Source organism: Balaenoptera acutorostrata, chromosome 11 (genome assembly GCF_949987535.1).
Source record: "Balaenoptera acutorostrata chromosome 11, mBalAcu1.1, whole genome shotgun sequence".
Classification (NCBI taxonomy): Eukaryota; Metazoa; Chordata; class Mammalia; order Artiodactyla; family Balaenopteridae; genus Balaenoptera; species Balaenoptera acutorostrata.
The window spans coordinates 47,136,755-47,160,116 of NC_080074.1; the positions used below are offsets into that span (position 1 = coordinate 47,136,755).

Here is a 23,362-nt window from a genome sequence, read left to right on the forward strand (position 1 = left end):
TCAGTTTTTTTTTTTTTCCTTTCCCTTTTTGGCTTACTTTTTTCTCACTATTAACTTGCAAGACTTCACACAAGTCATTTAACTTCTCTGGACCTTATTTCACTTATTATTATTATTTTTGGCCACGCTGTGCAGCTTGCGGGATCTTAGTTCCCCAACCAGGGATTGAACCTGGGCCACCACAGTGAAGGTGCTGAGTCCTAACCACTGGACTGCCAGAGAATTCCCTTATTTCACTTACTTTTAAAAAATGATAGGGTTCTTCCATTAAAGTCTTTTTCTGCCCTACAATTGTTTTCGTTACACATGCATTTCCTCCTTACCTTCATTCTTTTCTCCCTTATCCTCCCTCCACCCATCTTTTTCTTGTTTATTAAGATTTCTTTTTTACATGTCACCAACATTTTAAAATCACTTTCTCATACTTTATATCAGGAGGTAGATCAGAGGTTATTATGCCCATATTTTGAAGATACAGACACCAAAGTTCAGAAAAGCTTTATATAAAATGAAAAACATCATCTCTTTCCTGATTTCATGTAAGTGTAATCTAGTCCTTCCTTATGGAGCATGGAAGCTATCTAACCGCGGTGCTACTTAAATAATCAGAGCAAAATGAACTTGAATATGACAGCCCCTATGATTTAAAAGAAGACATTTCAGACTACTAAGCAATTTCATGCTGGCTTCTAATTACTGCTTTATTTTCCAACTTTTACAAAGTACATGAGATCTAGAGGGCACACATTCTATACATGTTAAATTAATTTGTATCAGAAATTTGGTAAGGCTAACATCAGGCTTAACGGTAGTAGTTTTCCCCCTTTTCCCATTCTTAAGATCTGCCTGTTTCCAGTTTTCTGGTACTATTTTCTGTCTCGTGGTTTCCAATATTAATTTCAGTGGCTCTGTCCCTATTTCTGAATTTCTTTTTACTCTTCTGATTTATAACTACCTGAATAATTGTAGTTAAACTATCACTTAAACATAAAATTTCTGAAATGTCAAAATGTTCCCACTTGAAGAAAAATTCTCCTAAAATAAATTTAGCATAAACCATACTAATATTGTAATTAGTGACTTTCAAAAGACAAAGTGATGAGAGCAAATATACTAGTCCATTCAGATTGACTATTCATAATTCAATTCAATTGACTAAAGCTTGGCTCTGGGTTCCTGCATACAGGAGCCAAGAGTCTGGGTCATTGAAGTGTTAGACACAAATAGGATGAAACTCATAGTCTGATGTAATCTCTTAACCTTGCCTCCACTGGCAGTAATGCATCATCACTGTAACTGACTAAGTTCACCATGGTAGGTTTTCTTTCATAAGATGTCTGTGCTAGTTGGAAGGGCCCAGATACTTAGCGTTTAACCCTGTGACATTCATCTTTGGTAAGGTTTGCTGAAGCCTATTCAGCAGGCTTGAATACAAGGATTATAACAATCCACAGATCTTCTCAGTGTAGAAAAAAGTGTCTTTCTTAATATGCAAGAAATTGCGATTTTAAAACACCCTTTCTCCCCCAATAAGTTAAGCATATCTAATTGGTCAAATGCAGCCCCAAATCATTCCTTCTTAAACTGTGTATTTACGAACTGTCCATTTTGTTTTCGTTATTACATAAGATCAAAAACATCAGATTTCAATGTTTAAGGGCTAAGACCACTGGCCTGAATAAGTGAACTCTTCACGTCAACAGGGAGATCCTTTAGTGGTTATACGGCCCTATGGTTTCTTCAACCACAGACTAATGAAGTTCAATTTTCAACTCCTTTGTGAAGTACTCCTAATTACCTCAGTCCACAGTCAACTTTCCTCTAGGTTATATTCTATACAATGCTGTCTATAAAGGTTCATTTTCTACCATTTTATATGTAGTCTACTTGATTTGATTATAGGCTCCTAAGGTCAAGAATCTTATTGCCTGCCTAGAGCAGGGAGCTGAATTAATATGTACTGATGGATCATTTGATCTTGTTTCCAAAGACAGTTGGCCATAGTGCTAGAGTTGCTTCAGGTCTGGCTTAACTACTGCAAGATCGCTGGCCAGCCATTACATAAACAGGTCAGAAACAGCTGAAGAATATTTCTTCTTCATTATGCATCAAATTTAAACTCAGCAATTTATTTGAGCACTTTCAATATGCCATGTACAGTCCTTTGGGTCACAAAAATTGTATGTACTTTTTGTAAAACAACTTACAAGTTCTAGGCACAATGTGAAGTACTTTATATACATTGTGTTATCTAGTTATTTTAAAAATCACATTAAACAAGTGACATGATTATTCATTCCCCTTCTACAAGGAAACTGGGCCTATTTGTTCATGCTTACGTAGAAAAGTTTACACAAGAGAATTTGGTTCAACCATAGCATTTGGGCTCCAATATTTGAGGTTTTAAACATAACTTTGTTAAAAAGTAGGTTGGTTTGGAGCTTGGGTTGATCAGGAGCAACCAATCTGAAACAGGAAAAACCCAAGGATGCAAATGTCTGCATCACTTGAGGTACTGGCCATAAGAAAACCGTTGCTCACTGCCTCTTTTTTTTTTTTTTTAAATATTATTTTACAATCTACTTTTTATTTTTAAATTTTTATTTATTTATTTATTTTTATTTTTGGCTGCATTGGGTCTTTGTTGCTGCACGTGGGCTTTCTCTAGTTGCGGCGAGCGGGGCTACTCTTTGTTGCAGTGTGCAGGCTCTAGGCGCGCAGGCTTCAGTAGTTGTGGCACGTGGGCTCAGTAGTGTGGCTTGCGGGTCCTAGAGCGCAGGCTCAGTAGTTGCGGTGCACGGGCTTAGTTGCTCTGCAGCATGTGGGATCTTCCCGGACCAGGGCTTGAACCCGTGTCCCCTGCATTGGCAGGTGGATCCTTAACCACTGTGCCATCAGGGAAGCCCTGCTCACTGCCTCTTATTCAAAGTCCTCCCATTGCCTTCTGGATCCTGTACAATCTTTCTGCTCTCATGACTATGGCTGGTTGTTTCCCTCTCTTCTTTCTAGCCCCTCTTTTTTTTTTTGGAGTATAGTTGATTTACAATATTGTGTTAGTTTCAGATGTACAGCAAAGTGATTCAGTTATACGTATACATGCATATATATCACATATACATTCTTTCCAGGTTCTTTTCCCTTATAGGTTATTACAAAATATTGACTATAGTTCCCTGTGCTATACAGTAGGTCCTTATTGGTTATCTATTTTATTTATAGTAGTGTGTATCTGTTAATCCCAAACTCCTAATTTATCCCTCTCCCCCTTTCCCCTGTGGTAACCATGTTTGTTTTCTATGTCTGTGAGTCTATTTCTGTTTTGTATATAAGTTTGTTTGTATTGTTTTTTTAAGGTTCCACATATAAGTGATACTATATGATATTTGTTTTTCTCTGTGTTTGTCCCTCTTTTAATGCTCATCCTCCAAACACAGATGTTCTTCAAGTTTCTGTCCTCACACTTGTCTTTTTTTCCTTTATCTAGTGGCACTCAAAGTTTAGTGTGCATTGCCATTGCCTTAGGAGTCATCAAAAATTCAGATCCCCAGGCAGGCCCCAACTCAGGTTTAGTGACTTAGAGTTTCTGGGGGAAATGACTCAGGAATCTGCATTTTAATAATAAGCAGCCCAGGTGATTTTAATATGGGTAGAGACCCATACTGGGAAACAGAGCCTCTACCCTCTCTCAAAGTCCTCATCTGCTCCAGCACCTTCCGCAATCACCTCTTTGTAAACAACTTTCCAATCATTATCTCTAGAACAGAATCCAGATTCACATTCCAACTTTGTTAGTGACATTCCCATTTGGATGTCCTGCTGGCACCTTGCACTTAGTAAACCCAGAACCAGACATCCTCTTGCCTCCAAAATATCAGTTATTCCCCTTGAATTCCCTGTTTCTATTGACAGTGCCTCACCTGTCTCCTAGCACCTAATGTTATAACCTTACTCAGAGTCATCTTGCACCTTCAGACTTCCTTTCAGTCCCTAGATCCAGTCAACGATGAGTGCCTGACTCTCTTCCTCTGTTGTAAAGCTTCCATATATCCCAGTGGGTCTTAGCCCCCAGTAGAGCTTTAAAAGAATGATGTCTGGGTCTCCACTGAGACCCATTAAATCAGAATCTCTGGAAATAGGCTGTGGTAATTAGTAGTTTAAAAAATTTTCTGGGTGATTCTAATGCCTATGCAAGGTGGGAAACTCTGAAATAGTCCTCACGGTTTCATACTGATAAGATCACCTAGAGACCTTCATGGTCTCCATCCCCGGAGACAATGATTCAATTGTTAATTATTGGGAGAATCAGGAGAGGTGATTAGTCAACAAATTTGAACAGTTATCCAGAGGAGACAGTAAGAACCTGAACTAGGTGGTGATGAAATAGAGTGAACAAATGGGAAAGACAATGCAGAATTATGAGCTTTAAGACTTGGAAACTGGCTGACACAGGAGGTGAGAAAGAATGACAGATGCAAAAGCAGTGACAGACACAGTGATCATAAGTTTGGATAATAAGAATGCTGATGGTGAGAAGCAAAGGCAGGAGAAAAATCTTGTTGTGGAGGATGGTGTGTGTGTTCATGAATGAATCTGGTTCTGCACTTGCTGAGTTTTAAAGTATTGGTGGGGTAGGTGGAGGTGTCACTTGGGTAGTGGAGGATTCTCAGTGTGGTCCCTAGATTTGCAGTATTGGTATCACCAGAGAATTTGTTATAAATGCAAATTCTTGACATCCTCCCCTTCCACCTTCAACCTGCTGAAGAAACTCTGTGGCGGGGTCCAGCAATGTGCGGTTTCACAAGCACTGTAGGCGATTCTGATGTCACTAAAATTCGAGAACAACTGGCCTGGAGTAGCAGTCCTTAAACTTCATCATGCATCAGAATCACCAGAAGAGCTTGTTAAAGGAGTGTCCTGAGCTCAGAGTTTCTGATTCATTAGGTTGGGGTGGGGCACATGGGTTGGGGTTTGCATTTCTCACAAGCTCACGTGTGGTGCCAGTGCTGCTGGTTCAGGGACCACACTTTGAGAACCACTGGTCTAGCAGTCAAAGACAAAAGAGATCTCAACTAGAAATATGGATTTGGGGGTCATCTACACAACAGAGGTAGTTCAAATCTTGACTTTCTTTCCCAGACAACGGTAGTTGTCTCCTAATGAGTTTGTAGCCTCCTAACAGGTCTCTCTGCTTCCGTAATACCCCAATCTATTTTGCATACAAAAATCAGAGAAATCTTTATAAATCATAAGCCCTATTTATTGCACTAGCTGCATACAATCCTCCACGGCTTTCCATTGCTCTTATTTGAATTCTATACATAGCCTGATGGTTCCTGCATGATCTGGCCTCTGCCTTTCTCTGCAGCCCTATCCCCTGTCACCTCCCCTCCCTCTCACTCTGCTCTGGCCACCCTGATCTTCTTTCAGATCCACAAACATATCACTATTTCCTACCTAAGGGCCTCTGCTCACACTATTCCCCTACCAGATACACTCTACCCTAGCTCTGCAGACCCCCAACTGCCCCTCATCCTCCTGATCTCAGTTCAGATGTCAGCTTCTTTGAGACACTTTCCCTCCTTGTCATCCCTTGTTATTTATTCTCTACTTAACCATGTTTGTGTTCTTTATCACCCTTGTCATAATCAGCAAATATCATCCGTGTTTGTTTCCTTGCTTATCATCTGTCTCCCCCTCTAGATTGTAAGTTCCCCTGGAGTGGGGACTTGTTGACTGAATGAATGAAACGTAGCAAGTCATTTTCATTCTTATGTCCCCACTGGCTAAATAAATACACGTTGAATGAATAACTGAAGAGAACTGAGAAAGGAGGCAATCTAGGGAATGTCTGTATGTTACAGGAGTTAGGGGTAGAGGAGAAAAGAAGGCTAAGGAGAAAAAGAAGAGGAGGCAGAGAGGTAGGGCACTTTAAGAACAGTGCCCTAATCGCCATTACAATTGTATATATTATACATATATATATATATATATATATATATATATATATATATACACGTATAATATATACACACACATGCACACACAAACACATGCACATACACACACATATATACATATACATATATATACACACACACATATATGTAGATACACACACATATATATACATACACACATATATGTAGATACACATACATACACAAGGACAGATATCTAAATCTCTATATCCAGCTGTATGAATAGACATTTGGAAGAGAACATAAAATAACACTAGAGAAAAAAAAGTTTCAAAGAGGCAGCATTTTTTCTTTTCTTATACTTTAAATTAATTCTTTAAAAAATTTTAATACAGATTTTAAAGGTAAAGAGGCAGCATTTATAATCAATTACCAGATCTATGAAAAGGAGAGACAGAGCACTCTGACAAGGCCAAGGGTCAGGGAGATTATTTATGGGCAAGAAGGTGTTTTCATTTCACTAACACAATCCAATAGGTGAATTAGAGTTTACCAAAGTTCTTTCATCATCAATTCATTTGATCCTCAGACAAAAATCTCAAAAGACAGGCAGGACAGCTCTCACTGTTTTTAGCAACATGGTGAGTAAGTAGAAGTAACAAGCATAGACTGTACTTTCAGAAAGTTTGGTGGTATTTCTCATTACTAATTTCATCTGAAATAATAGATATCTACTATTTATATAGAGATTCTTTAAGGCCAACCATAATATGAGCAAACAGTTCCATCCAGGGAACAATAGTAACTTAAAAACAAGCCTCCCTAGAGCATCTCAGGTTTCCTTCGTAAATCGAGTATTTGATTCCAATAGCATTAGAATCTGGGAAGATTTTAAGATAGTACTGAGAAACAAAGGCCTTTAACTTAGACTGTTTAAAATGGTAACAATTCATTTTTCCCTCTGGTTTAATCAAGCTACCAATCTAAGTTTAAAGGAACTTGTACATGTCAGCATTAGGCACGATCTTTTAGTTCCTAACATCTGAACCACACTCTGATGGACCAAATGTAGGATTTATTATTTGTCCAAATAGCAAACATCAACATGAAGTCCTTAGTAGAACTGAGAAACAGAACTGGGAGAGAGATTGTTGGCGAGAAATGCAATTATTGCTCAGGATGTTCAAACTTGGTAAAAACTACCTGCACTGGTTGCCTATATCCGTTCAACCTCATGGCTGGAAACAGTTTTTCCTTCACAAATCCTGGATCCCTGGGATTACTCCAAAATCAAGCTCATGAAATAGGAAAGAAGGAAGTGAGAATCCTCTTGAAAGTGTTTTCATTTCGCTAACAAAACTCAACATGTAAATTATAGTTTACCAAAGTTCTTTCATCATCATTTCATTTGATCCTCAGAATCTCAAAACAGGCAAGGGCGGCTTTCACCATCATGCCCTGAGGCCCAGGGAGGTCAAGTGGATTATCAGCTAGTAAGTGGCAGAGTCAGGACAGGAGTCCTGGGCTTGCTTCTGCTTCTAGGTACTGTGTTCTCCTCTCTACACAGCACACAGCCTAACCACACTCAGATTTTTTTTTTTTTCTTAGGAAAAAGGCTCTCTCTCTTCCTTGTGCTATCACGTTGCACCAGCAGGGCGTTTGGCCTGTGCTTGCCTGGTCACCTTGCGGAGTCATAAAACATAAATAGCAAATAACAAACAAGACTTGAATGTACCAAGACATGTGACACAGGTAGTAAGTGTTCCAGAATGTCAGGAGGAAGAGAAGAAGACCATTAATCGTGATGGCTTTAATTCTTCTTAAATATTTGCTTCACATAGCCACTTTCTCCGGGGTTACAATATATTTAAAAAATACATTAGTGATACGTCTAGGGCTTTATTGATTCTTAGAGGATTTTGAAATACGGCACCAGTGATGGATGAGAGATGAATCATGACTGTCTAAACAGCTTATGACATTGATGGTTTAAACTAGGGAGATGATAATTGGGCAATTAGAGCTAAGGGGAAGAGTGGTAACTTGGCTTCATTAATAGTGTTTTTTAAAAATTGAGTTTTGTGGTGGGAATTTTATTAATATCATTGAGAATATCAGTAGCAGGTTCTGAATGAATGGATAAAGAATAAAGCATAGAGATGAGCTGAGTAAACTGAACAAAAGAATACTTTCAGAACAGTTTAACATTTTAACAGTTTGTCATAACAAAAGATACACACACACAACAACAGATACAATAACAGATGTAACACACACAATAACAGATATCTAAGTGTCTGTTTCTAGCTGTATGGATGGTCATCTATTAGTTCATTTATTTATTATTAGGTCATTTATTTATTATAATGTCTTATGGAAAAACCCGGACGAACTTTTTGGCCAACCCAATAGAATACTATATAAAACATGCTGCTTAAGTATATTTATGCATATGTAAAAATAATAACTAAGGCTTTGTTCCTGTTGAGTAATATGAAATTGGTGAAATTCTGCACCTGAAAATTATGATGATACTTTTCTCAGAGCCAATATATGAGGGTAGTGAATGAATAACCTGAATATCCAATCTCTCCCTGCTGGGTAGACAGCTCTTTCTTGCTTTCTGTCTCACTCTCTCTTTTTCATTCCCTCACATATTCCCAGACACAGACAGATGAACACACCTATCATTACAAAGCTCAGTTTAACAAGAGTTTAAAGTGTTCAGCTGTGCAAACCACTATACTAGGTACTATCGGGGAAAAGAAAAGCACAGATGAATGAAGTACAATTCCAAAGCCTCCTTCTGCTTTCTGAGTATGGCTTTGAAAGTGAATCTGAATCTTAGTTCTGACACTTATGTACTCCATTATCTTGGGTAAGTTCCTTGTTTTTTCTGTACTTTTTTTTTTATTTTATAATCTTGAAGTGAGAATAATAATAATAATATCTACTTTTATGGGGTTGTTAAGAGGATTCAGTGGGATAATGTGTGCAAAACATTTTGAACAGTGCCTGTCACAGAGTAAGCTATTACTGTTGTCATTATAATTATATTATTATTTCGAAGATCTTATACTCCAGAAGAGAATACAGACTTAAACATAGCTGCGTCTAATGGAAACAATCAGCACATAACAAAGGCATGATCAAAATGCTCTGCTAAATGGGTGTGTGTGTTTAAACCCACAACACCCTAAATTTAGCCTTGGGAAGAAAGGAATAGACCAAGCAGAGTTGATCATTTTTCCAGGTTCTATAAATATTATCCCCTTTTGCCACTAAATGAATAATGATGCCTTCAAAACATCAGTTAGATGCAGCACAGAATTATATATGGGAAAGTGGTCTTGCTTTTAAATTCAGCAAGTTGGCCAGCTCAGCAGAGGGAATTTCAGAACAGAAGGAGAAAATGGAACGAATAGTCTTTAAAGGGTCCCATCTACTTCTGAAATTCTATGATTCCATGGTCAAGATACTTGATGGAGTTTCCAGAGGCATAAAAATAAGGTAATTTGTAAAAATAGGCTTTTCAAATGGTAGTTCCCTCCCCTTCTTTCCTCTGTTTTTTCTCTCGATTATCTTTTGAAGAACTGGTCTTGGATGAAAATTAACATTCACCTCATGAAGAAAGAGGAGTTATTCTGAATGAATTGGGTCACCAAGGGAGGAACTCTATTAAACAAAATCCTTGGGGAAGTGAATTATTTATTGATTTGGTTTGTGGTCTAAAGCTGAGGTGTATGTTGAAGGAGAATGGAAGCCTTTTGCCATTGCATATTATAAGGAAATTAAAGAGAAAAGCACTGGGAATGCATATTTTAGAAATATGGGGGTAAACAGGACTAAGTATTGTATATTAATTATGGTGAGAGAGGGCAGATGAGAGGAATGTAAACAAGAAAAAAATGCTGATGTTTGCAATTTACTAAAAATAATCTAAACATATTGGCTAATGTCAACTAAATCTGTTACTTTTTTCTAAGGTGGTGAACAAGTATAAGAAGCTCCTTTTACATGTTTTGCTTTCTCATTAGTTCATTCATTCATTCATCAAAAATGTATTGATTATTCATTACATACCAGCCAAGACTAGGACAGACATGGTCCCAGTCCTGATGAGGGTTAATTTTTTAGCAACAGAAATGGCCAGAGAGAAAAGAGAAGAGGAAAAAGAGGAGCCTGGACAACCCAAAGTGAAAATCCAGTTTTTGAATAATAAAAACTTGCTGTATAATCTAGTCATCTAAGCTTTTTTACCATACTCCTCGATAACAATCTGGGCATGTTCAGCTGATTTCAGTAGTAAAATAATAACATTTGTGAGAAAGCTAACGCCATCAAAAATAAATATAGATCCAACTCTAAAGGGGAGAAATTTGAGAATATTATCCTCTTGAAAAAAAATGATCAATGTAGTGTAATTTGGTTGTGATGGATGGTTCTTTTCAACTCCCAAGGTGGACCGTGCAGTGCATCAACAATTTAAATTACTCCCCAGATTGGACCCTGACTCTAGGAATTATAAAGGGGTACTTTCAAAAGAGGTCATTGTCTAAACAATTCCTTTAATCAACAGTCAGAGGATTGATTTAGCTGACGGTGCCAAACCTTCTTCATGAAGACTATGACGACGGTGCATCCCTCCCCTAAGTCCCCGTCCCTCAAAAGAGTTAAGATCAAATGAATTTTTAAATGCAGATTTTGGTTTATAGAGTTCTTTTTCATCTTCTGGAAAGTGATTACCAGACTTAATCAGGATTCCTCTGTGTATCATTAGCTAATTTTAGCTTCCTCCTTTTTAAAAAAATTGAATTTTAGTTTTTTACAGTGAGTTTGGGAGAGACCACTTTTAAGTCCTCTGTGGATTCCATGGTTTTCGGTTCAAGCCTTCAGGGAAGCTCAATTTAAAAGTAGGAAAACAGTAATTAAAAGTGATTAAGACAAGAGGTTTTGGTGCTATGAAATGAGGACTCAATTCTCCCTGCCATAAGCCAAACCAAGAGGCAATTTTTGGTTTTGATTATGGCTTTACTTGCAATTTTAATAAACATGAACCAGTATTCAAACTTCTAATATCCTGCTGCTTAACTATTTCCAAAGAGCTATCCAGCTCTTTTAAACAGCTTTTGTTTTAAACTTTTAATTTGTTTGGCTCAGCCTCACCTTAGAAAGTTGTAGCTTCATGGTAAACCCTTTTATAAGTTGATTTCCAGAATCCTAAGCGATTCTTGCTTTTCCCCTCCCAGCTAAGTGTTTCCTCATGTGCCCAAATCGTTGGTGCTGACAGCTTTCCTGCCTTGTTTTATCTGGTTCCCACAGTAAGGACGAGAGACAAATACAAGAACGTGTCCAGCGTTGACTGGATGCGGCACGACTCCGCTGATACTTACAGCTCCTCCAGGAAGCGGAGACCGTGCAGAGGATTCGGGGGAAGCTGACTGATGTTGTTCATACTCAGGTCTCTGGAGAGGAAGAGAGGCAGTGTGTGAGGAGCGGCGTCTGCCACCACAAGGCAGTCCAGCTGTTCAGTTCACACATTTGCAAGCAATACAGCCAAAGGAACTCGTTCTGTTGCTTGACAAATGAATCGCTCTTTTGCACATTAAATATATTCCTTTCCTCCCATGTCCCCCCCGCCCAACATCATGGGCTCTCAATCAAATCAGAGACCCTAGGAGGAGCTGATATGGAATTCAAAATGATTTAGACCATTCATGGACACGGTTGTAATTCTTCATGTTTAAAATGACCAGAGTAGACCAGCAAAGGGAACAGACATAACTCAACCACCTTAGACATAACTCAATGTCGGGTCCTGCTTTCAATTTTGTGGCAAAGAGAAATGTCTTCACCATGCAACTCTGGAAGTCCTGTTTCTCTGGGACTATAAGCACCTTGTAAAAACAAATGTTTTGATTCAAAGAAACTTAAAAAAACAAAACAAAACAAGACAAAAAGCCTATTCCCTCCTTCGAACATGTTCCTTTTGCAGGTTCTCGGATTGCATTAAATAAGTGAAATGAACCATAAAACAAGGGTGTAATGCGATCCTGCTCTGTAGCACACTTCCTGCTGGGCCTGCACAGTAGTTCCTGGCACAGGAAACAACAAGCCACTTTGGGCACAACTCAATCAATTTTTGTTTTAAGCGAAACTCCGTGTAATTAGATTTTATTGTTTTTACTTTTCTATTTCTTTACTGTCTCCCACATAATCCTACAGCATCACTGGTATATGCTGTCTGTATCTCAGAGGCCAAAAGACCAACTGATAGGCAGAGTCTACTCAAGACCAACTAAGACCACATAACAGTCAGCTGAAGGTTGACTTAAAAAATGACGTGCTCAAACGCGAAGACTCAGAACTAATGCCATTATAATCTCAGAGCGGGTCTACATACTTAAAATTTATGTTGAGATAAGATAAGGAGCTTATTTTTATTTATTATTTTAAAAAAATGATTCAGTTGACATATAACATGGCATTAGCTTTAGGTGTACAACATAATGATATATGTATATATTGTGAAATGATTACCACAGTAAGTTTAGTTGACATTCATCACCACAGAGTTACAAAATTTGTTTTCTTGTGATGAGAATTTTTAATATTTACTCTCTTTAGCAACTTTCAAATATACAATATTGTATTATAACTGCAGTCACTATGCTGTACATTACATCCCCAGGACTTATTTCTCGCATAACTGGAAATTTGTGTCTTTTGACCACCTATGCCAATTTCACCCAGGAGCTTTTATTTTATTTTTTTAACATCTTTATTGGAGTATAATTGCTTTACATTCTTGTGTTAGTTTCCGCTGTATAACAAAGTGAATCAGCTATACATATACATATATCCCCATATCCCCTCCCTCTTGCGTCTCCCTCCCACCCTCCCCATCCTACTCCTCTAGGTGGTCACAAAGCACCGAGCTGACAAAGCACCGAGCTGATCTCCCTGTGCTATGCGGCTGCTTCTCACTAGCTATCTATTTTACATTTGGTAGTGTATATATGTCAATGCTACTCTCTCACTTTGTCCCAGCTTACCCTTCCCCCTCCCCATGTCCTCAAGTCCATTCTCTATGTCTGCGTCTTTATTCCTGTCCTGCCCCTAGGTTCATCAGTACCATTTTCTTTCTTCCTTTTTTTCTTTTAGATTCCATATATATGTGTTAGCATACGGTATTTGTTTTTCTCTTTCTGACTTACTTCACTCTGTATGACAGACTCTAGGTCCGTCCACCTCACTACAAATAGCTCAATTTCATTTCTTTTTATGACTGAGTAATATCCCATTGTATATATGTGCCACATCTTCTTTATCCATTCATCTGTCGATGGACACTTAGGTTACTTCCATGTCCTGGCTATTGTAAATAGAGCTGCAATGAACGTTGTGGTACATGACTCTTTTTGAATTATGGTTTTCTCTGTGTATATGCCAAGTAGTGTCACCCAGGAGCTTTTAAAGAAATCTGGATTATTCTTGTTATTGAAGTGGCCACAACCATTGCACCTAACCAGCAGATTTCAGTATTGATAGCTTGATACCTTTATCAAATATTAACTTTTAATCAGTGGTGCCAAGAACTAAGGGATCATTCACTCTGTGCCTTTAAAAAGTCACGAGCATGTACAAGGAAGATAAAATATTTTGCTAAATGTTTTAGAGTATGGCAAACCCCCCAGAGTTATTAATTTTAATATTTATTAATTTTAATTATTAATTTAAATATCATTGTTGGTAGACAATGATGTAGCTGAGTAAAATGCTATATTCTCAAGCTAAAACTAAACAATGCTAAAAATATAGACTAAAAAAATTTGTATTGTCCATATGTTCAAAATCTGATTTTTTTTTCCTGGCACTGTTTAGATAAGAGAGCCAGATAATTGATTCGCAGTTTTAGTTCCCTTTGCAGATACTTCTCTGAAGCAGCAAGGTTGTTTAGTTCACTGAACAGGCATATATTAAACTAAACAATACAGTCTCTGGATTCCTTACAGTGACTATATAATCTCTGCAAAGACTTGATATTTCTAAGGCATATTCACTTACTTTTAACTGATATCCCACTTATTTCCTAAAAGGACCGGGTGGTTTGCTTCTGGAGCATGTTTATTAGTAACTTTGATCAAACCAGTCTCAAGACAGCTGGTGTGGATAGCACTGACATTCCTCTCCTCTCGTATTTCCCTGTGTGATATGCAAATCAATCTGGGACAAACACCGATCTTGTCTATTGCAGAAAGCTCTAAATAGAACAAGGAAATTTATGTTTAAGGAGATTCATAAGCACTCCACATTATTTTACTATTTATTACCCTATTTCAGAAGTGAAGCTTACATCAGCATTCACTCTCAGGGTTCCCCCTGGAGCATTTTTATGCTGGAGCAGCAGAAAGAGTGCAGGCATTGTTAGTGTACAGTGTCTTCGGTTTGAATCCTGGCCTCCCCAGGTACTAGCTGCACAATCTTGGGAAAGTGAACCTCCCTGTTCAGGCTTCCTCGTATTTAAACAAGGGTGCTCCTACATTAATAGTTTCATACCCTATGATAGCTGTTTCCAGTCAGGAGAGAGAGACTTAATTTGCTTCTTGAAAAGGAGAGTACCTCCCTTTCCCAACAGGAAATTAATCACTTCTCCCTGTTACCTGACATTGCGGTTCCTCCCAGAAAATGAGCTCGTACATTCGGCCCTCCATAACCGTGGGTTTCGCATCCCAGATTCAGAAAGCTGACTGTATTCATTGAACGACACCATTTTATATAAGGGACTTGAGCATCCTCAGCCTTTGGTATCCGTGGGGGCTCCTGGGACCAATCCCCCAGTCACACCGAAGGACGGCTGTATTGCTAAACCGACCCTTTACGACTTGTTTTCTAATATAGACTGTTTACTTTCTTTTTCTTTTTTTTTTAAATTGAAGTATTGTTAATTTACAGTGTTGTGAAGGCGGTTTTCTTTTAAAGAGCTGCTAACAATGCAGATAAACCTATGGCGCCAAATAACTTAATAATAACAATCTAAAGTAAAATGAAATAGACTTTTAAAACATGAATCCAAAGTGGGTAAGGTAAAAATTAGTCGCATTCACCTTTTCTCTTCTGTGTGCACCTTTTGCATTGACGTTCAAATGTAACACGGGTCTAGCTCAGTGCTTCCCAAGCTGTCCATGGTAAAAGACCAATGAAAAGAAAGTTCTACTTTGCCGTGGACTTATATTTTTATAAAATTAATTAATAGAAAAGTGAAATAACACAACGATATACAAAATACAAGCCTCAATATTTTGTTACGTGACTTGACAGATTGTTCAATTTCTGTGAAAGTTTCTAAACCTTTACTCTCAAATCCTTTACTCTCAAATCCTTATCTGTTGTGGATTAGTAAAAAATAACCCTGGCCTGGGAGGGGTCCTCAGACCATGCCTTTTGCTGAGCAATGCTGTTCTTGCCTTCGTGTCAAGAAGGGCAAGACTTAAAATTACTTTTAGCCAGTTCAACTTTGAGTAAAACATGATAGAATGAGAATGCTTGGCTGCTAGAGAGGACTGGCCCTCAGCAGGGCGAGGACGCCCACTTAAGAAGGAAGAAAATGAGGTTCACGGAGGTGAGAGGTCTCCAAGTCACAGTGCAGAATTCAGCAGGAAAGCCCCTGGGCTGGAGCCTAGAGCCCTACTTGCCCTAGGTTTTTGGCTTTTCCTTTTTTCCAACAAATTTTCCACTCTGTACAAAAACATCCTCATTCTCACTCTTAAATTATTTTTTAAACTTTTCCATTTTTTCTTCTATAGTATTTGGTCTTTCTGACCCCTGGAACACATACAACCTTAGCAGAATGAAGGGATCTTAAAATAGTTTCCAAATCTGTGCATTACTTACTTTTTAAACTATCATTTAAAAAAAGTCCCTATTTTGCACCACATTTGGCCCATGGTTCAGTTTCCTAAAATCAGTGAAGCAATGTAATGCATTTCTTTAATTTTTTTCATCTTTTGCCAAGATGTTGAAAGTAATTTTGAAGAACTGGTCACTAGGTAAAAGGATTTCATCAGAAATGGAGGATTCATTGTGACAAGATGGTCAAATATGCTAAACCATTCTTCCCTGTCTCTGACCCAGCTCTTGTCTACACTGTGTTAATGACCACATCTAGAAATCTGGAATAGGATTTGCAAAGTTCCATGGGAGCAGCTGACTATCTATTGGAATCATTGCAGGAGCTTTAAAAAATATAGATGCCTGGGTCCCATCCCCAGAGTTTCTGAGTCAGTTGGTCCAGTACAGGCATTGGGATTTTAAAAAACTTCTCAGGTTATTTGAATGTTCAGCCAAGGCTGTGAACAGTGCTTAGGAATAACTCTTTCTAAATTTCTAGATGGGTGCTCTGAGTTCTACAACTCACTCAAAATTTAGGAGGCTAACTAAAGATATTGTTTCCTCTGGGTAGAGAGTTCCACCCAAGCAGATAGTATCTTTCTCTTGAAAGTGTCTTTGTTGCTTGCAACTCTCTTATTTTTTTTCTTCATATGACAAAATATTAATTGAGCATTAATTGTGGTCAGGTCTAGGAACACAGTGGAGAAGAAATCTGAGTCATCTTCAACTTTTCCCTTTCGTGCTGTCCCTATGTCCCTAAGGCACCCAGCGTTAATTCTGCTACAAAGCTTGCTTCTGGATCTGGCCTCACTTCTTCCTTCTTGGCTGCTACTTTTGGTCAGGTCCCTGCTCTGTTGATAACTGTTCTACTCTCCTGTTTACTGTGCCTCCTCATTCTAGGTCATCTTCTACACCATGGCCAGAGAGGTCACCCTGAAAAGTCCATCCGATCATGTCACCCCACTCAGAGACATTGCTAGCCAATAAGAAAGGCATCCCCTCGGATGATTTGGAGAAGCGCTTCCCCTCTGGGAGGGGAGGGTGGTAAATTAAAGAAAAGGTCGTTTGCCTTCTGCAGAAGCAGCCAGGGAGCAGAGTGAGTGGGTTGGCAAAGACAGCTTGGCTTGGAGTTCAGCCCCCCATGGAGCACTCCAGTGCCAGGCACAGCCTGCACAACCATACCCAGCTTGGACTCCCCTGTCTGAGAACTTGGGCAGACTTCAGGGCTCTTAGAGGAACCAATGTCCCTACCTTCGTAGGCTCTTCACAACCTGGCCTAAAGCATGTTTCCACCTTGATCTTACGCCACCTTCCTCTCTGCAACATGTGTTCCAGTTACACTGAAATTCTTTCTGTTCCTCTTTGCATCTGTCTTTACCCATGTGATTCTCTTTCCCTAGAATGCATTATCCTCTCTATTTCCAAATGACTACTCCGGTGCTTAACAGACCCCCGTGTTTCAGACACAAACTCTTCTCTTTCCAGCTTAGTTGTTCTCTATTTCCACCTCTAGTCCTTGGATATTTCCAGGATCAAAGCCTTGTCTTAGCCCAAGATCATACATTGATCTCCTGGATCACTATCTCACCATCACCCTGAACTGTCTTTTGTTTCTCTCTACTGGCAAAACCCCAGCTCTGGAAGAAAACCGTAATTCGTCTTCTCTTTTACTATCTCAGTGGACTGAGTGCCACTAGAAAAGAAAAACTCACAAATGTGCAGATTAGTTACTATAAATTCATGGTCTTTGTGGGCTCTCTACACTGCTGCACAGTCCTGTTATTTGTTATGGCTCAGTTTACTCCTGCAGGGACTGCTGCCAACCTTCACCGCTTGCCTCAGACCTCTCAATGGACAGCCACTCCCATCATGGGCACCTTCCCTCTGACTTCGTGGGAATAACTGGGATTCTTTAGATCAAACACGACACAGGCCAAATTTTTGTTCTCTTTTGTCCCTTGCTTAAGATACCCACAGTTTTCTCTTTTTTTTTTTTTTTTTTAAATTTTATTATTTATTTATTATTTATTTTTGGCTGTGTTGGGTCCTCGTTTCTGTGTGAGGGCTCTCTCTAGTTGTGGCAAGCGGGGGCCACTCTTCATCGCGGTGCGCGGGCCTCTGACTGTCGTGGCCCCTCTTGTTGTGGAGCACAGGCTCCAGATGCGCAGGCTCAGTAGTTGTGGCTCACGGGCCCATCCGCTCCGCGGCACGTGGGATCTTCCCAGACCAGGGCTCGAACCCGTGTCCCCTGCATTGGCAGGCAGACTCCCAACCACCGCGCCACCAGGGAAGCCCCCACAGTTTTCTCTTGCTCGTGGGTCCCATCTCCACACCCCCAGGATGCTACAGCACATGATTTCATGAACAATTCCATTTCCTGCATTTTCTATTTCTTTCTCTTCCCTTTCAATGTATAAATGTAGTCAAGTCTTTTCCAAGAGTAAAACAAACAAAAAACCAGATCTTTCGATCTCATGTCTTCCTCTACCTGCTACCTAATCTTTCTCATTCCCTTTGGGGTTGATTCTAGTCTCCAGTTGTAGTCTCCACCTCCTATTCCCTTCTCAACCCACAACACACAGGCTTCCATCCCTACACTCCAATGAAACTGCTCTTGCCATAGAAACAATGACCTCCATGTTGTCAAATCTAATGAACACATGACTTACTGGACCTCTCTTCTACACCAGACTCTCTCTTTCTGGAAGCTCTATACTTTATAGTTTCCAAGGCATCATTCTCTCAGGATTCTTTCCCAACTTTCTATAGACTCTTTGTGGGATCGTCTTCTATCTACCCCTTATATGGCAGTATTCTCTGGAGCTCTACCCTTGGCCTAGTGTTCTGCAATCTCTGCCCTTTCTTCTTGGTGACTGTTACTTACTCTCATGGGTTTAAGTATCACTTAGATGCCCATTACCCCCCAAAGCCATATTCCTAGTCTTAATGTTTCTCCTTCAGAATCATTTATCTAATTTCCTTCTGGATATGTCCATTTACCAATCTTGCAGGAATGCACTGTGTCTAAAATGGAAATAATTATTTTTTATTCCGAACTCATTTCTTTTTCTGTGGGGCCAGTTTCTAGTTAATGTCACCACCATCTTCCTGTCAAAAAGCCCATATCTTAGATACTATTCAAGTCTTCCTATTTTTTTTTTATCTTCTCTGTCTATCCCTTTTTCTCTCTCCTAACTCTGCCCTCACTATCTCTGACCCAGTCATCTGAAACTGCCTCCCAACTCTGTGGCTGCCTGCTTCCAGAAGCTTCCTGCTTCTTATCCTTTGAGGCCCACCCTCCGAATGGCAACTAGAGTGATCTATCCAAAAATGCAGAATTAGCCACCCTACTTAAAACTTTTCAGTTCCTATCACCTTCCAGATGAAATCCCCATTTGTAAGTATTGCATACAAGCTCCACTGGGTAGCACACCAACCCTTTGTCACTCTGGCATATTGATTCTAATTCATCCTTCAAGACTCAGGTTGGGTGGGTGACATCTCCTCCAGGAAGCCTTATCACATTTGCATAAGTGATGTGCTCTCTGTCCTCCTGTATCACCCCATACATTTAATGACATCATATTGAAATGATGTGTTCATGTGTCTGTCTCCTGCAGTAGGCTGTATTCCTCATGACCAGGGGCCACTTTTTCATCATAGTACTCCTAGTGTCTAGCCGCATGTTTGCATATAGAAGATACTCAGCGAATGTTGAATTGAACCCTCTTCTACTGCCTCTGTCCTATGAGTGAGCAGATGATCTTACCCAATCCATTTTAAAAAAGCAGGTTTCTCATCAAATGGCTACATAATCCTAACTGTGAGGCATGTAATCCTTCTGGTATAAAACACTTTTGGGAACAAAACACACTTTGTGTTGTGCCCACCTTCCACAATGACTTTTGCTCACAATTAGGGTTGTGGTTTCTCTTTTCAGTCAATCCTATTTGTTTTCTGCCCTAGGGATTCCTTAGAGATTCTCCTCCATTGAAAGTCCCCTTCTACCCCCATGGTCAAGTGCATTCATGCTGATGCTTCTCCTCCCTCCCCTCCCCCACTCCTTCTACCCTTCCGCTCCTCCCTATCCCCCCTCCTGTTCTTCCTCCTTCTTTTTATTCCTCTTCCTCCTTCCCCCTTCTTCTTCTTTTTTAAAACATTTTTACTGGAGTGTAGTTGATTTACAATGTTGTGTTAGTTTCAGGTGTACAGCAAAGTGAACCAGTTATACATATAAATATATCCACTCTTTTTAAGATTCTTTTCCCATATAGGTCATTACAGAGTATTGAGTAGAGTTCCCTGTGCTATACAGTAGGGCCTTATTAGTTATCTATTTTATATATAGTAGTGTGTATATGTCAATCCCAAGCTCCCAATTTTCCCTCTTCTTCTTTCCTTCTACTTTTCCTTTTCTCCTACTCTCCTGCAAAAATATCTACCTTTCTTATCATTTCTATGGATTTCTTGTGGGAGAGGCATGACTGCAGTAAGTATTTAGTCCACCATCTTAAAATCCGGCCATACTGTCTCTATTTGAGACTTGATACGTGAATCAGTGAACAGAGAGGCCATTCCTTATAGTGTGATTATTAAACAAAGAAAGCAACAACAACAAAGGTTCTTTAATCTCTGCCACAGTTGAAGACAAATATTTTCTTCTTTAGCAGCACCGTGCAATTCCTATTTCTTCTAAAAGTACAGTCAGGTTAAATTTGTCTTGGGAGATCCAATAGCATTTAGCTTTTTTCCAGACACCTTTGTTAACAATGGATCCAGGATGGAGACATTCCAGCACTTTTTAATTGATCACTTTTTAAATACATTTCTAGAGATAAGCCCTCCTGTGAACTTCAAAAGGAAAGGTGCAGGCTTGAGTAGCAGTTTATGACAGTATGAATAATGTATGTCCGGATACTTTTCTCATGTTATTGTTTTTAACTCCAAAACAATGTATCTTTGAAAAATACTTTTTACTGAAGTATAACATATATGGGAAAAGGAATAAATCCTAACTGTCCAACCCACTGAATTTTCACAATGTGAACTCACCCTTGTAAACCAGCACAAATCACTGCTACCACCTCAGAAGCTCCTTAACTCACTACTACCCCCAAAAGGAACCAGTCTGCTGACTCCTAACATTTTATATTAATTTTGCTTGATTTTGATCTTTCTATAAGTGGAATCATAAAGCGCATGGTTTTTTTTTAAGACTATTTTTAAGAGCATTTTTAGGTTCACAGCAAAATTGAGAGGAAAGTACAGATATTCCCTATATACCCCCTCCCCCTCCCCACATGTATAGTCTCCTGCCTTATCATCATTCTCCACCAGAGTGGTACATTTGTTATAACTGATGAACCTACTGATACACCATAATCACCCAAAGTCTGTAGTTTACATTAGGGCTCACTCTTGGTGTTGTACATTCTATAGGTTTGGACAAATGTATAATGACATGTATCCACCATTACAGTATCATACAGAGTATCTTCACAGCCCTAAAAATCCTCTACGCTCCGTCTGTTCCTCCCTCCACCCCTGGCCCGCACAATCACTGATCTTTTTACTGTCTCCATAGTTTTGCATTTTCCAGAATGTCATATAGTTAGACTCATACAGTATGTAGCCTTTTCAGATTGGCTTCTTTCACTTAGCAGTACAGAGAATAGCTTTTTGTGTTTTTCTAGCTTCTTTCCCTCATTTATGAGATTTATCCATGTGTTGCACGTAGCAATAGTTAATTCCTTCTCAATGCAATATGTGTCTCATTTTGTTGTTATACTACAATTTATTTATCTGCTGAACTATTGAACATTTGAGTTCTTTTCAGTTTGGGGCTATTATGAATGATGCTGCTATCAACATTCTTTTTTTTTAATTTTTTTTTTTTTTAAAGTTTTACTTGATTTTATTTATTTATTTATTTATTTTTGGCTGTGTTGGGTCTTCGGTTCGTGCGAGGGCTTTCTCCAGTTGCGGCAAGCGGGGGCCACTCTTCATCGCGGTGCGGGGACCGCTCTTCATCGCGGTGCGCGGGCCTTTCTCTATCGCGGCCCCTCCCGTCGCGGGGCACAGGCTCCAGACGCGCAGGCTCAGCAATTGTGGCTCACGGGCCCAGCTGCTCCGTGGCATGTGGGATCTTCCCAGACCAGGGCTCGAACCCGTGTCCCCTGCATTAGCAGGCAGATTCTCAACCACTGCGCCACCAGGGAAGCCCTATCAACATTCTTAAATATGCCTTTCATTGAATGTATATATAAGTGCATGTCTGTTGGGTATATATCTAGGAGTGGAATGGCTGGGTCTAGGTATATATCTATCGTATGTTCAGCTTTAATAAATCCTGCCAAATAGTTTGCTAAAGTGCCTATATTGATTCATACTCCCACCGGAGGTGTATTAGAATTCCACTGGTTTCCATTTGTTATAGCCAAAATTCGTATTATTTTTCTTGAAATCTTAGTTGTTTTGGCTAAATGTATGCACAATGGTATCTCACTATGGTTTTAATTTGCATTTCCCTCATGTCTAAGAGAGTTGAGTGCCTTTTCATATGACTTTGACCAGCAGGATACCCTTTTTCGTGAAGTGCCAGAAGAATATTTTATTTGATGACCTTCAAATTAAAACTTGTTGTAAAAAGTGAAGCTATACATTGATATGTAAAGAAAAAGCTAATAATCTCCTTACGTCTCTTCTAATAGTATTATTCTTTCTGAGGTTTCAAAGTTGTTCTTTGAGATAGTTGAGGTGTAATAGGAGCATGTATTCTGGAGCTATTTTGCCTTAGTTCAAGTCCTGGCTTTGCTATTTCTGAACTGAGTAACCTTGAGCAAGTTATTTAGTATCTCTGTGCCTCAGTTACCTAATCTGTGAAATGGACTTAATAATAGTATCTGCTTTATAGAACTGTTGTGAGAAATAATTGAGTTAATATATGTAAAGTACTTAAAACAGTATCTGGCACGTTATAAGCACTACATATTTGCTATCATTATTATTATAAAATAGAATCTCTTTTATGTTTTTACAAATTAAAACTCTTACCTATACAGATGTATGAAGAGCAGAGAAATGTTAGCTTACTGATATTTATGGTTATCCTGAAAAAAAAGTTACAGGATAATTTTTAAAATGTTTAGAGACAGTAGGCTTATGTTCTACTGGTCCCTTTGCTTTATTAATATTAATTTTTAATGGAAGCTTTGAAAAGACAGAGCCTCAAAGCTCTGTCAATAACAAGAGAAGAGATAGATACAGTTTTTGTGAGGAGATCACTTATCTAAAAACCTCATGTACTCAGAACACACCCCAAAATAGAAAAATAAGCAAGCAGACAACAAAATAAAACAAAACAAATGAACAAAGGAAAAAATAGCAATAGCAAACCAAACCTTTTTTGAACAGTCAGAATAAGAAGCCCACAGAGCCAGTCGTGAATGTTTATGTACTTTTCTCAGAGGAAGAGGTCCCAATCAGAAAGGAAGTATTCTTTATTTGGGCAATCTTGTTGTTTGTTTGGTTTGGTTTTGAAATCCATGGTAGCA

General features: G+C 39.1%; 1 protein-coding gene across 3 annotated transcripts in view; it reads right to left on the bottom strand.

The window, feature by feature from the left end:
- LGR5 (leucine rich repeat containing G protein-coupled receptor 5) overlaps window positions 1-23,362 on the bottom strand; it is a 123,354-nt gene that overhangs the window by 52,566 nt on the left and 47,426 nt on the right. For all 3 annotated transcript variants that reach the window (XM_007195017.2, XM_007195018.2, XM_007195016.3), the window contains exon 2: window positions 11,312-11,383. In XM_007195017.2, coding sequence (XP_007195079.2) covers window positions 11,312-11,383 — 72 coding nt within the window. The remainder of the gene's footprint in view (window positions 1-11,311; window positions 11,384-23,362) is intronic.